The sequence below is a fragment of the Rana temporaria genome, chromosome 13, assembly GCF_905171775.1.
Source record: "Rana temporaria chromosome 13, aRanTem1.1, whole genome shotgun sequence".
Taxonomy (NCBI): Eukaryota; Metazoa; Chordata; class Amphibia; order Anura; family Ranidae; genus Rana; species Rana temporaria.
The window spans coordinates 9,446,363-9,462,223 of NC_053501.1; the positions used below are offsets into that span (position 1 = coordinate 9,446,363).

Consider the following 15,861-nt stretch of genomic DNA (forward strand, 5'->3'; position numbering starts at 1 on the left):
ACACAGCGCGGGAAACAGGGATCGGCTCAGAGACAGCGTGGGAGAAGCGGGGAGGACACCACGAAGGCCGCAGACGGACGCCGGACCGGACAAGGCCGCCGATGGACGCCGGGCAACTGTAAGTAACTAACTGTAAACTGTCCAATTCTTTTTTTCCCTTAGGGATTTTCAGGTTTGGGGTGCGCGCTATACGCCGGTGCGCGCTATAGGGCGATAAATACGGTAAGTACTTTTTCTCCTTCACGGATGTGTGCTGATGAGGCTGAACTGATGGCCACTGATTGGCACTAATATGCAGCACTTAAAAGTACTGATAGGTGGCACTTCTGGGCACTGATAAGCAGCACGGATAAGCGGCACTGACTGGCATCACTGCTGAGCACTGATTGGCACTAATGACACGTCACTGATAGGAGGCACTAATATGCAGCACTGATAAGTAGCACAGATAAGCGGCACTGACTGGTACCACTGCTGAGCACTGTTGGGGCTGCACTGATAATATGTCATGACAGTGTCAATGAGCTGTCAGTGTGAGGAAAGGAATGCCGATGACCGGCATTTGTTTACATGTGATCAGCTGTGATTGGACACAGCTGATCACATGGGTAAAGAGCCTCGTCATCAGCTCTTTATCAAGGTCCCAATGCAGCAAGCTCGGTTCGGAATGAAATATCTTAAACGGATTTAACCCCTGTCCCATTTGGGGTTCCGTTACAGAGAGTAACTTGGTCTGAGAGCGTTTTGCAAGACAAGCAAAATGTTTTAATAAATTTTGCCTTGATATACAAGCGATGTCTTCATATAAGAGTAGTGTCACGTCACAACTGAGTATAAAAAAGAAAAGAGGAGCCTCTAAGTGTAGCAATTTGGTTACATTTAATGAAGGTACAACATTTAGCAACTTATTGCTACACTTAGGAGGTGCCTCTCTTCTCTTTTATACCCTGTAGAAAAAAATGCTTTGATATACAAGTGCTTTGGATTACAAGCATGTTTCTGGAACGAATTATGCTCACAAACCAAGGTTTTACTGTATAGCAAAAAGTAAAAAAATATAGGGGTAGATTCAGGTAGATTGGCTTATTTTTCTGCGGGCGTAGCGTATCTCAGATACGCTACGGCGCCGTAACTTAGTGAGGCAGGTTCTGTATTCACCAAGAACCTGCGCCCTAAGTTACGGCGGCGTAGCGTAAATCTGCCGGCGTAAGCGCACCTAATTCAAATTGTGAAGAGGTGGGCGTGTTTTATGTAAATAAAACATGACCCCATGTAAATGACGTTTTTACTAACGGCGCATGCGCCGTCCGTGAAAGTAACCCAGTGCGCATGCTCCAAATTAACCCGCAAAAAGCCAATGCTTTCGACGTGAACGTAAATTACGCACAGCCCCATTCATGGACGACTTACGCAAACGACGTAAAATTTACAAAATTCGACGCGGGAACGACGTCTATACTTAACATAGGATAAGCCTCATATAGCAGGGGTAACTTTACGCCGGGAAAAAGCCTAACGTAAACGACATAAAAAAATGCGCCGTGCGGACGTACGTTACTGAATCGGGTGTATCTACCTAATTTACATATTCCTTGCGTAAATCGACGGAAGCGCCACCTAGCGGCCAGCGTAAATATGCAACTAAGATACGACGGCGTAAGAGACCTACGCTGGTCGTATCTTAGAGAAATTCTGGCGTATCTGATTCTTTGAATCAGGCGCCAGGATACGACGCCTCACACTCAGAGATACGACGGCGTATCTGAAGATACGCCGTCGTATCTCCTACGTGAATCTGGCCCATTGTGTTTTTTTAAAAATTGTCGCTAATTTTTTAAGAAAGCTCTATTTATGGGGAAAAAAAGTACATACATTTTTTTTTGGGTACAGCGTCGCACAACCGCGCAATTGTCAGTTAAAGCGACGCAGTGCCGTTTCACAAAAAAATGGCCGGTCATTAAGGGTGCAAATCCTTCCGGGGCTGAAGGGGTTAAGCTTTTCTTAAGACGATAATTGCATAAAATGTCACAAACGATTATATTAATAAAAAAAAGGATACAGTAGGTGACTCTTATTCATCAAAATGCCACCATGACAGGCTTTCTTTACATCCATTCACTAATCTCTGTTAGTTCCACCTGTGCAGAACTGTCACATTTCCATGAATGATTTTACGAAGTGAAAAAATAATTCAGTGCTCTGAATCCTGCCAAATAAGCAGTTATTTAAAAGATAAATGTCATTTATGCATAAAGAGCCCTCCCAATTCAAATTTCCAATTCATTTCAGTAATGGCTTGGTGCTTGGGTCAGCAGGCGAGTTAGTAAATTAAGTAATTTGTTGGCCGGCATTCAGCTGCAAGCGTGGAATTGTTCCAAACTGCTAAAGGCAATCCGAATCACTCCGAGAGAGAGAGAGTGTGAAATCTTACTTACATGCTACATCAAAATCATATTCAAAAAATAAAATTGGGCTTTTAATAGTATATATTTTTCATTAGCAAAATAATCATAATATAGACACCTAATATGATCTTTGATTTAATTTATTACAAAAATGTTAAAAGTGTACATACACTCACTTGGCCACTTTATTAGGTACACCTTGCCAGTCCCGGGTTGGACCCCCTTTTGCCTTAATTCTTGGTGGAATAGCTACAACAAGGTGTGGGAAACGTTCCTCAGAGATCCTCCATAGTGACATGATAACATCACACAGTTGCTGCAGATTTGTCGGCTGCACATCCATGATGCCAATCTCTATTCCACCACATCCCAAAGGGTCTATTGGATGAGATGTGGAGGCCATTGGAGTACAGTGACCTCATTGTCCAGTGGTGAGATGATTGGGGTACAGTGACCTCATTGTCCAGTGGTGAGATGATTGGGGGACAGTGACCTCATTGTCCAGTGGTGAGATGATTGGGGGACAGTGACCTCATTGTCCAGTGGTGAGATGATTGGAGGACAGGGACCTCATTGTCCAGTGGTGAGATGATTGGAGGACAGGGACCTCATTGTCCAGTGGTGAGATGATTGGAGGACAGTGACCTCATTGTCCAGTGGTGAGATGATTGGAGTACAGTGACCTCATTGTCCAGTGGTGAGATGATTGGAGGACAGTGACCTCATTGTCCAGTGGTGAGATGATTGGAGGACAGTGACCTCATTGTCCAGTGGTGAGATGATTGGAGGACAGTGACCTCATTGTCCAGTGGTGAGACGATTGGGGTACAGTGGCCTCATTGTCCAGTGGTGAGATGATTGGAGGACAGTGACCTCATTGTCCAGTGGTGAGACGATTGGGGTACAGTGACCTCATTGTCCAGTGGTGAGATGATTGGAGGACAGTGACCTCATTGTCCAGTGGTGAGATGATTGGAGGACAGTGACCTCGTTGTCCAGTAGTGAGATGATTGGAGGACAGTGACCTCATTGTCCAGTGGTGAGATGATTGGAGGACAGTGACCTCATTGTCCAGTGGTGAGATGATTGGAGGACAGTGACCTCATTGTCCAGTGGTGAGATGATTGGAGGACAGTGACCTCATTGTCCAGTGGTGAGATGATTGGATCTTTGTGACATGGTGCATTATCCTGCTGGAAGGAGCCATCAGAAGATGGGGACACTGTAGTCATAAAGGGATGGACATGGTCAGCAACAATACTCAGGTAGGCCGTGGGGTTTAATCGATGCTCAATTGGTACCAAGGGGCCCAAAGTGTGCCAAGAAAATACCCCCCACACCATTACACCCCCACCACCAGCCTGAACCGGTGATACAAAACAGGAAGGATCCATGCGCCAAATTCTGACCCCACCATCTGAATGTCGCAGCTGAAATCCAGACTCATCAGACCAGGCAACGTTTCTCCCAATCTTCTATTGTACAAGTTTGGTGATCCTGTGCCAATTTTAGCCTCAGTTTCCTGTTCTTAGCTGGCAGGAGTGGCACCCGGTGTGGTCTTCTGCCATCTGATTCAAGGTTGGATGTGTTGTGCATTCAGAGATGGTATTCTGTATACCTTGGGTGTAACGAGTGATTATCCGAGTTACTGTTGTCTTTCTATCATCTGGAACCAGTCTGCCGATTCTCCTCCGACATCAACAAGGCATTTTCCTCCATACTGCCGCTCACTGGATATTTTCTCTTTTTTCCCACCATTCTCTGTAAACCCGAGAGATGGTTTTGTGTGAAAATCCCAGAAATACTCAGACCAGCCCATCTGGCACCCACAACCATACCACGTTCAAAGTCACTTAAATCTCCTTTCTTTCTTATTCTGATGTTCAGTTTAAACTTCGGCAAGTCGTTTTCACCACATTTAGATACCTAAATGCATTGAGTTGCTGCCATGTGATTGGCTGATAAGCAATTTGTGTTACCAAGTAACAGGTGTACCCAATAAAGTGTCTGGTGAGTATATATATATATATATATATATATATATATATATATATATATATATATATATATATATATATATATATACATACATACACACACATACATACATACATACACACACTCAGACAGTACACAAAGTACAGACCAAAAGTTTGGACACACCTTCTCAAAGAGTTTTCTTTATTTTCATGACTATGAAAATTGGAGATTCACACTGAAGGCATCAAAACTATGAAGTAACACATGTGGAATTTTACATAACAAAAAAGTCTGACACAACTGAAAATAGATTTCATATTCTAGGCTCTTCCACCTTTTGCAGCAGACACATCTCTAGAACTGGTAAGAGGAGACTGTGTGAATCAGGCCTTCATGGTAGAATATCTGCTAGGAAACCACTGCTAAAGAAAGGCAACAAGCAGAAGAGACTTGTTTGGGATAAAGAACACAAGGGATGGACATTAGACCAGTGGAAATCTGTGCTTTGGTCTGATGAGTCCAAACTTGAGATCTTTGGTTCCAACCCCCGTGTCTTTGTGCGACGCAGAAAAGGTGAACGGATGGACTCTACATACCTGGTTCCCACTGTGAAGCATGGAGGAGGAGGTGTGATGGTGTGGGGGTGCTTTGCTGGTGACACTGTTGGGGATTTAATCAAAATTGAAGGCATACTGAACCAGCATGGCTACCACAGCATCTTGCGGCGGCATGCTATTCCATCCGGTTTGCGTTTAGTTGGACCATCATTTATTTTTCAACAGGACAATGACCCCAAACACACCTCCAGGCGGGGGAAGGGCTATTTGACCAAGAAGGAGTGTGATGGGGTGCTGCGCCAGGTGACTACCTCTTGAAGCTCATCAAGAGAATGCCAAGAGTGCGCCAAGCAGTAATCAAAGCAAAAGGTGGCTACTTTGAAGAACCTAGAATATGAAATATATTTTATTTATTTTTATATTTAGTTTTGATGCCTTCAGTGTGAATCACAAATTCACAAAGCACTTACGCCGACGTATAACAAGTTACGCCGACGTAAGTGCAAATGTGCGCCGTCGTATCTGTGCACCAGACCCACAAACAGATATGCGCCTAAAACCAGGCTACACCCCGCCGACGTAGCTTGCTTACGCCGGCGTAGGGTGGGCGCACATTTAGGCTGGGTGCATGGTGCCGCTCCCATTGATTAGCCATTCAAACATGCAAATGAGGGAAATCTGGCGATTCACGGACCTGCGTGCGCCCGACGCAGGCTACGCAAGGTGCGCGCAAGTTGTACGTCCGGCGTAAAGTTATTCCCCATAAAGGAGGTGCAACCCAGCAGCAGACATGCAAAGGTCTGCACCATGGAACACAAGCTGGCATATTTTACATTGGACGTGTGTCTGGCTGGGCGTAGGTTACGTTCACGCCGTACACAGTGATCCGGCGCAGTTTAGGGAGTTGTTCCGACGTGGTTGTGAGCAGGCGCAGGGGGATGCGTCCACGTCACGGCGCATGCGCAGTTCGTGATACGTATCTGTCTGGCGCTCGGACCATCATTTGCATGGGGCCACACCTCATTTGCATGGGTCACGCCCACTTCCACCTACGCCAGCGTACGCCTTCGAATCCCACGCCACGCTGGCGCAGCGTTGGGAGCACTGGCTTGCTGAATGCATTGCTTGCCTATCTGCACTGCGTTGGCGTAGCGTACATTGGTTACTCTACGGCGGCGTAATGTGCGCCCACACTCTGAGAAGCTGGGCCATTATGTTTATTTATTATGGATCAGCTCACTATCATCTTTTGGAATGTCATTGTGTCATTTTATTGAAATATGTAATTTATTATCACGTGTACTTTAGGATTTTATTGTGTCTACCTATTCAACTAATACATTTGTACCCATGCGTACCAATCAGAGTATGTTTTGTATGTGTTTTGCCTCGTGTAAAGTCCCATGACCAATATATCTTTAAGCTGTATCCTACAGCAGCACCGTCTCCTGAGAGCCACATAAACACAAAGGGCCAGATTTACAAAGAGTTACGACGGTGTATCTCCTGATACACCATCGTATCTCTGACTTACACTGGTCCTATCTATGCGCCTGATTCATAGAATCAGTTACGCATAGATAGGGCTAGATCCGACAGTGTTACACTGTGTTACACTGTCGGATCTATTTTAAAATTTAAAAATCGTGCCGGGGGCGTTCCCGCTGATTTACGATAAATAATATGTAAATCAGCGAGATACGCAAATTCACAAACGTACGCGGACCCGACGCAGTCTTCTTACGACGTTTCCGTAGCGGCGTACCCGTCGTATACTTACCCCTTCTTTTATCAGGCGCAGCCAATGTTAAGTATAGCCGGCGTTCCCACGTCGAATTTGAATTTTTTAACGTCGTTTGCGTGAGTCGTTCTCGAATACGGACGGACGTCGTTTACGTAAGCGTCGAAACCACTGACGTCCTAGCGACGTCAGTGGGAGCAATGCACGCCGGGAAATTTCGCGGACGGCGCCTGCGCATTTAAATCGGCGCGGGAACGCGCCTGATTTAAATAGTACACTCCCCTAGCCGCGGAATTTGAATTCCGCCGGGGGAGTTAGGATCCGCCGTCGCAAGTTTGGAGGTAAGTTGTTTGTGAATTAGCCACTTGCCTCCTAAACTTGCGGGAGCGGATCTTAAATCACGTAGATCGAGCGGATCTATAGATCCGCTGCGCTACGTGAATCTGGCCCCACGGCTTGCTTTGGTTAAGCATTTGCATTTATGTCTATGGAGACTCAGACTAGATAACTCATGAGGAAGGAATACCATCCAACCAACCAGACTAAAGCCTGGTGCACACTACTACTATTTTCGTTCAACCCAGCGAGCTTAACGGGGAAAAAAACTAACGGCTCAGGAACAACCGCTGTACTAACTATGCAATGTTAGTACAGCGATCTCCCCCACAGAGCTATTGTGTTCTGACAGGGGGACGGCCGCCAGGACACACCGGTCAGCACTCTCAGCCATTAGCTGGATAACAATTTGTTAGGAAGGACTTGTTTTCCTGCATTTGGAACCCACAACAAACATAAATCAGCAGATTCCTATTCACTTCAATGGTAAAGCCTAAATGACAAATCCGAGGCTGCATTTTACATGCTTTGCATTTCTCTGGACGAAGTGGGACCTACTGGAATGTGTTTGCAATACAGGCAAAGAAGATCAGACACAGCCATTTGCTGTATTTTGCATTCAAACTTAATAGGCAGTGTTTGAAAAAAACACCACTTACCCTAGAACCCCAACGAAACTAATCGGCTAAATACAATCTAGAGGCATCATAACAAAAGGTGTAGAATGTCTTACAGGTCATTTGCTTTAGTTGAAAAGCCTGTCCACCCTACCACCCTCTCTACCCAACCCCCAGTACTGACCTCCTTGGGTGATGAGCTTTCAGTGCCGCAGCCAATGTAGCGGCCCAGGGGGATTTGAAATGTCTGCTCTTCTTCCCTTCTTTTTGTAGGGCTTCCAGAATGGAAGAGAGCAATTCCGAATGGACAAAATGATCAGGTGTCGGTGCTGACCAATCAGAATCACCCTGATCCACCCTGGTAGGTGCCCTAGAGAAAGAAGGTGAAGAAAAACAAGGGGATTTTAAACCCCAGGACAGCGAACCTGGCTGCATGTGCAGTGACAGCTCCTCCCCTGCAGAGGTAAGTACAGTAGGGACTGTCGAAGTGGGTAGGGCGTTAAGTGAGTGAGAGATTGGGCTGGGGAGTGGGTGGATAAGTGGGTGAGTGAGTGGGTGGGTGAGTAAGAGGGTGGGTGGATAAGTGAGTAAGTGGGTGGGTGAGTGAGTGAGTGGGTGAGTAGGTGGTTGAGTGAGTTGAGTGGGTGGGTGAGTGAGTAAGTTTGTGATTGGGTAAGTGGGTGAGTAAGTGAGTGGGTGAGTAGGTGGTTGAGTGAGTTGAGTGGGTGGGTGAGTGAGTGAGTAAGTTTGTGATTGGGTAAGTGGGTGAGTAAGTGAGTGGGTGGGTGAGTAGGTGGGTGGATAAGTAAGTGGGTGGGTGAGTGGGTGGATAAGTGGGTGGGTGAGTGGGTGGCTAAGTGGGTCAGTCGGTGGGTGAGTGGGTGGGTAAGTGATTGAGTAGGTGGGTGGATAAGTAAGTGGGTGGGTGAGTGGGTGGATAAATAAGTGGGTGGGTGGGTGAGTCAGTCGGTGGGTGAGTGGGTGGATAAGTGAGTGAGTGGGTGGGTGAGTGGGTCAGTCGGTGGGTGAGTGGGTGGAAAAGTGAGTGGGTGGGTGAGTCAGTCGGTGGGTGAGTGGATGGATAAGTGAGTGAGTGGGTGGGTGAGTGGGTCAGTCAGTGGGTGAGTGAGTGGGTATAGGATGTTCGTTCACCTTTTCATTTTTTCTGAACCCTCTAAATCTGAGGGTTCCACAGAATGGTATGTCAGGGTCACCTTATCGAATTAAATTTAAGAAAACAAAAGCTCTTGCCTATAGAAGACTCCACTAGGCCCACTGACATCTGTGCGGTCACTGATACTTGGGTAGCCTTTTTTTTTTTTTTTATGCTTTGTTTTCTTTATAGTTGCTTAAGCTTTTTCTACATTTCCTTCTATCTGCGAGTCTCTAGAATAGTTACTTCTGCACAACCTATGCTCAGACCTGTTCTGGTCATGTGGTGCAGACTTCAAGGGCAGGTACTGTCCACGCATTCCCTGTTTGTTCCACATTCAAATGCTAGAAATACTCGCCACCGTACCCTCCAATGGGGAAAAAGCTTGCAACGGCGTGGGATGATATCTTTGTGATCTTATATTAGTGGGAAGATTATGACACAATGTTTGATATTTCCATGTAGTATCTTGTTTGTACATTTGATATTACTTCAATAAAAGGGTATTAAAAAAAAAAAAAAAAGGGTTCAATTTTGCCTCAAAACATTTGCCCCTCCAGGGCCATCTGGAGCACCTCTGTAATCTATATATATATATATATATATATATATATATATATATATATATATATATATATATATATATATATATATATATATATATATATATATATATAAAGGCTTACCTAAAATGAGATGAAGCTTTGTGTCTGTCTGGAAGGCATAATGAAGGGTTACTAGGAAAGGCGACTGTCTGATGTGTTCCAGCACTTGGCGCTCCGTCCGCGTGTGTTCTGCAGTCTTGGCTTTCTGAATTATAGTCGCCTTCTTCAGCACTTTCATGGCGTACAGCTTTCCGGAGTCATGGCCGCTGATCTTCCGCACCAGGAACACTTTGCCATAGGCTGCATTGCAGAGAGAATGTAATTAGTCACGGTGAATATGCAGCCACAAACTATATAGGCATTTATGAAGCCACTTCAGTGTTTTAACAGGAGGAATTCTCTACATGCAGCCGGACATTTGGAGAAGAAGAAGTAATGCAATTTACTGGCCAACTCAACAGATGGAAAATGCAATCTTTCAAAACATTATGATTGAAATGTATTTGCCACCTGCTGACCGACATATGGGAGTTTTACCGATACAAGGCGGCAGCTCTGCGCCAGATAGGGTGACCACGTTTTTCCCCCGCATTTTGCAGGTCTGTCCCGGGCACCTTCACTCCGGGACAATACAGTGTCCCAGAATGAAACTGACACAGCTACTCCCCCGCCAATCTGATGCCCCCAAAAAAGGCCGCCACATCACCGCTTTGTGCACTGACAGTACTTGTCCTGGCCGGGAATGCCTGGAGAATGCTTTCCAGCCTGGAGGAGAGATGTGAGGTCTTAGACCTCGTACACACAATCAGTCCATCCGATGACAACGGTCTGATAAGGCTGCATTGATGGGCATTTAAATGTAAGTTTTTATCCTTAAACTTCCCGCCTAAAAGTTTTTTTCCTTAAAATTCCCTCCTAAACTTGGGGTGCGTTTTATACGCCGACGCGTGTCATACGCCGATAAATACGGTAAATATAAACGTCTTTTTCTGACTTAGATAGATATATATCTCGATCTATCTATCATATACACATACATTATTTTTTTATATATATATACACACACACACATATACATATATACACACACACACACACACACACACACACACACACATATATATATATATATATATATATATACACACACACATACACACACACACACACACCTGTGATAAAAACAAACTCAGTGGCCAAATTATTAGGTACACTCGCTCACCAACACAAATCAATACATCGATCATGCAGACTTTCCCTTGTTTTACCAAACATAAGAATGTGGAAGATTGGGGAACGATTGTTGCTGCTGGGAGTGGTTGTTGCAACACCTTAGAAACGGTTTACCCCCCCCCCCCCCCCCTGGGATTTTGTCACACTAGAGAGTCCCCAATGTTTACATAGAACGGTGTACAAAACAAAAAGAAACATCCAGCCGAAGGCTGTTTGTGACAGCACCATGTTACATAGAGGAGTCAGAAAAGCATGGGCTAAACTTATTCAAGCCCACATGAAACTCAGATCTGCTCAATTAACCACTTAACCCCCGGACCATATTGCTGCCCAAAGACCAGAGCACTTTTTGAGATTTGGCACTGCTCCGCTTTAACTGACAATTGCGCGGTCGTGCGACGTGGCACCCAAACAAAAATTGGCATCCTTTTTTTCCCCACAAATAGAGCTTTCTTTTGGTGGTATTTGATCACCTCTGCAGTTTTTAGTTTTTGCGCTATAAACAAAAATAGAGCGAAAATTTAGAAAAAAAAAACAATGTTTTTTCCTTTTTGCTATAATAAATATCCCCAAAAAATATATAAAAAAAAAAAAATTCCCCTCAGCTTAGGTTGATACGTATTCTTCTACCTAATTTTCGTAAAAAAATTAAATAAAAATCGCAATAAGCGTTTATTGATTGGTTTGCTCAAAAGTTATAGCGTTTACAAAATAGGGGGTATTTTTATGGCATTTTTATTAATATGCAGTCAAGATCCGACGGCATAAGAGACTTACGCCGGTCAGATCTAATAGAAATCTATGCGTAACTGATTCTATGAATCAGGCGCATAGATACGACGGCTCAGACTCAGAGATACAACGGCGTATCTGAGGATACGCCGTCGTATCTCCTTTGAGAATCTGGGCCACTGAATGCAAAAGCGCCTTGAGGAGATTTAGTTCGCATTTGTAGCGCTATACAAGTTACTCACTCACTAAGAAAAGGCCTGGTCATGAAGGGGGCTGAAGTGGTTAATACTTATTTTACCCGCTGTATATAGTGTAAGGGCCTGCCAGTGAGCATCATGAATACAATCTCTTTCGTTAGGCCGCAAGAGGACTGAGATAATATCTCCATAATGGCAATCTGCTGACAATTCAAACAGGAATTCCTCCTGAAGTGTTAAGAAATTCACTTCTTCACTGCAAAACCAACCACAGCGACACACCTATTTCTATAAGGATCTGTTTGCACATGTTAAACAATTCTAAAAGGTGCCTTTATTTGTCATTTTTATGATAAGGGTAAAGTTCCCTCTTTAGCTGTCCCCAGTTCACTCAGGATCTAAATGCTCCTCATAGTTACTGAAGGTGGAGCTCAAATGACTTTGTTATGGGTTACTCTCTCCTAAGCATACAAGGGCTTTGCACTTTGACAACTTAAAGGGGTTGTAAAGGTACAACATCCCAGCATCCTGCCCAGTCCTGATGCACCCAGTGGGAGGAGTCATGCAAATAGGGATGGTAAAGGAACAATTTTTCCTAAAAAGCTTCCTTTACCTTAGTGCAGTCCTCCTTCACTTACCTCATCCTTCCATTTTGCTTTTAAAATGTCCTCATTTCTTCTGAGAAATCCTCACTTCCTGTTCTGTCTGTAACTCCACACCGTAATGCAAGGCTTTCTCCCTGGTGTGGAGTGTCGTGCTCGCCCCCTCCCTTGGACTACAGGAGAGTCAGGACGCCCACTAACACACAGCTCCTTTCTCTATCTGCAACGTAGAGAGCATCCTGTCTCTCCTGTAGTCTAAGAGAGGGGGTGAGCACGACACTCCACACCAGGGAGAAAGCCTTGCATTACTGTGTGGAGTTACAGACAGAAGAACAGGAAGTGATGATTTCTCAGATGCTACTTAGGAAAAAAAATTACCTTTACAACCCCTTTAAAGCCTCTGACCAGATCCCCAGTGAAGATTTGTCCTGCTAAATACAGTTACAACACTTCATTGACTACTTACTTAACCACTTAAGGACCGGGCCTATTTTTCAGTTATAGAATCTATTTTTTTTTTTTATAGAAAATTACTTAGAATCCCAAAACATTATACATTGGTTTAAGAGTAACTTGGTTTGAGAGCATTTTGCAAGACAAGCAAAATGTTTTAATACATTATGCCTTGATATACAAGCGATGTCTTGATGTAAGAGTAGTGTCACGTGACAACTGAGTATAAAATAGAAGAGAGGAGCCTCTAAGTGTAGCAATATGGTTACATTTAACCACTTCCCGACCGCCTCATGTAGATATACGCCGGCAGAATGGCACGGATAGGCACATCAAAGTACTTGTACGTGCCTGCCTAGACGTGGGTCGGGGGTCCGATCGGGACCCCCCCCCCGCTACATGCGGTGGTCGGATCCCCTCGGGGAGCGATCTGGGACGACGGCGCGGCTATTCGTTTATAGCCGATCCGTCGCGATCGCTCCCTGGAGCTGAAGAACGGGGAGAGCCGTGTGTAAACGCGGCTTCCCCGTGCTTCACTGTGGCGGCGTATCGATCGAGTGATCCCTTATATAAGGGAGACTCGATCGATGACGTCAGTCCTACAGCCACACCCCCCTACAGTTGTAAACACACACTAGGTGAGCCCTAACTCCTACAGCGCCCCCTGTGGTTTACTCCCAAACTGCAACTGTCATTTTCACAATAAACAATGCAATTTAAATGCATTTTTTGCTGTGAAAATGACAGTGGTCCCAAAAATGTGTCAAAATTGTCAGAAGTGTCCGCCATAATGTCGCAATCATGAAAAAAATCGCTGATCGCCGCCACTAGTAGTAAAAAATAAATAAAAAAATAATAAAAAATGCAATAAAACTATCCCCTATTTTTTAAACAAATATAATATAAATTTTGCGCAAACCAATCGATAAACGCTTATTGTGATTTTTTTTTTTTTACCAAAAATAAGTAGAAGAATACTTATCGGCCTAAACTGAGGAAAAAAATATTTTTTTATATATTTTTGGGGGATATTTATTATAGCAAAAAGTAAAAAATATTGCATTTTTTTTTCAAAATTGTCGCTCTATTTTTGTTTATAGCGCAAAAACTAAAAACCGCAGAGGTGATCAAATACCACCAAAAGAAATCTCTATTTGTGGGGGAAAAAAGGACGCCAATTTTGTTTGGGAGCCACGTCGCACGACAGCGCAATTGTCAGTTAAAGCGACGCAGTGCCGAATCGCAAAACCTGGCCGGGTCCTTTAGCTGCCTAAAGGTCCGGGTCTTAAGTGGTTAAAGATTTTTTTTTTCCTTTACTAACCCTTTAAAACGTGTTTCCTCAGTGTGTTCTAAATGTAGTGGGGATGGGCAGCCAGGTACACGACAGAGATTGTTGTTCCCGATCACTCGGAACAGAAGACCTCTGACATGTCATTTGCCAGAACAGGGAGTCTCTTTGTTTACATAGGCAGTTCCTCGTTCTGCTTCTGTACACCGTGATCGCGGGTGGACATCGAGTCTGTCGGACCCACGGGCACCCCCACTATCTCCTATGCAAAGACCGACGTACACCTACGGCGGTTTGCACAGGAGAGTCGATCTGCCGCTGCATAATGAAGGCGGCTGGTCTGCAAGCGGTTAGGCTGCATTCACATCTAGGCGGACGAAATCGCGGCGTTTTGTCGCCGCAAATCGCGGTAAAAATAGCGGCGTTTTGTACCGCGATTTGCGGCGACAAAACGCCGGTATTGTCCGCCTAGATGTGCCCCAAGATGACCCCCTCTATGGAGATGATTCCCATCTCCTAGCCGAACGCTCGAAGACGCCTGAAAAAAAGGTCCGGGACCTTTTTTCACGCGGCAGGCGACAGGCGTTCGGCGTGGAGATGTGAACCATCTCCATAGAGGGACATCTGTTTTCAGCCCTCTGGCGGCAGCGGCGTAGCGCTACAGGCGTAAAAACGCCTAGGTGTGAATGGGGGCTTAAAGTAAACTGTGTAATAATAGTTTAACTTGATTTGCTCACTGAAATTGAATGATACCGTATTCTCAATTTATCTACATTAGCCCTGTGTGTGCATCTACACAGTAAAAAGGGAGCGACAATAATGTGTGAAAGGAGGACCACTGACTGAAATCAGATTATCTACCGTTCCAATATATGGTTAATGCTGAGCATCAGGTGCACAATCGCTTTCGCTAAGCCGCGAGAGAATTGAGATAAAATGCCCACGATGGAAATCTGCTGACAATTCAAACAGGAATTCCTCTGAAAGAATTGAGAAATTCACTTCTTCACTGCAACCCGACCGCAGTGACACACCTAATTTCTGTTCTGTATAGACAACACACGGCTCAGCTTGGAGTTAGGACACAAGAATTGTATTGTTTTCAGTGATAAATTCATTCCAAACAGAAACACAATAAAAAAAAACTGGTAAATCAGGATCTGAATATATTCTTCATCTTCCTTTCTAGAAATGTCATAAAATAAAAGCACAATCCTAATTTGCAAAATGATCTTGTTTTCTAGCCCACTTTTTTATTATACTGTATATAATATTCAACATTTGTTTATATGCAAGCAAGACACTGGGATTGTACAAAAAAATGTTATGCTTCTGGATTCAACTCCCTGCACAGCCGCCACCTTACAGAGTTTGCGTCCATGGAGTTCAAACGCGTGTGTGTCTATTCATTCTACCCAGATTTGTCTACCTTTTCTCCAGTACTCTAAATTTTGGCGCAAAAATATACCGTTATGTTTATCAACCCGACACCTATACTGGTCCTCTTAAAACCACCTGCCTACCGGGCTCTTTCACCCTCTTCTTGCCCAGGCCAAATTTTAGCTTTCAGCGCAGTCACACTTTGAATGACAATTGCGCAGTCATGCAACACTCAGATAGAGCTTTCTTTTCATTAGTATTTAATCACCACTGGGTTTTTATTTTTTTTGCTATACAAATGAAAAAAGACAGAAAAAAAAAAAGTTTTTCTTTGTTTTCCAATATAAAATTTTGACAATACATTTTTTTTTCATGCAGGCAGCGCAGGGGAGGCACTGGCAGGCAGCGCATGGGGGGCACTGGCAGGCAGCGCAGGGGGGGCACTGGCAGGCAGCGCAGGGGGGGCACTGGCAGGCAGCGCGGGGGGGGCACTGGCAGGCAGCGCGGGGGGGGGGGGGGCACTGGCAGGCAGCGCAGGGGGGGCACTGGCAGGCAGCGCAGGGGGGGCACTGGCAGGCAGCG

General features: G+C 44.8%; 1 protein-coding gene across 1 annotated transcript in view; it reads right to left on the reverse strand.

Annotated features, from left to right (window-relative positions):
- The window catches only part of RPS6KA5 (ribosomal protein S6 kinase A5), a 98,498-nt gene that overhangs the window by 51,304 nt on the left and 31,333 nt on the right, over window positions 1-15,861 (reverse strand). Inside the window, exon 3 of the mRNA XM_040333907.1 lies at window positions 9,476-9,694. Within this exon, the coding sequence (XP_040189841.1) occupies window positions 9,476-9,694 (219 nt within the window). The remainder of the gene's footprint in view (window positions 1-9,475; window positions 9,695-15,861) is intronic.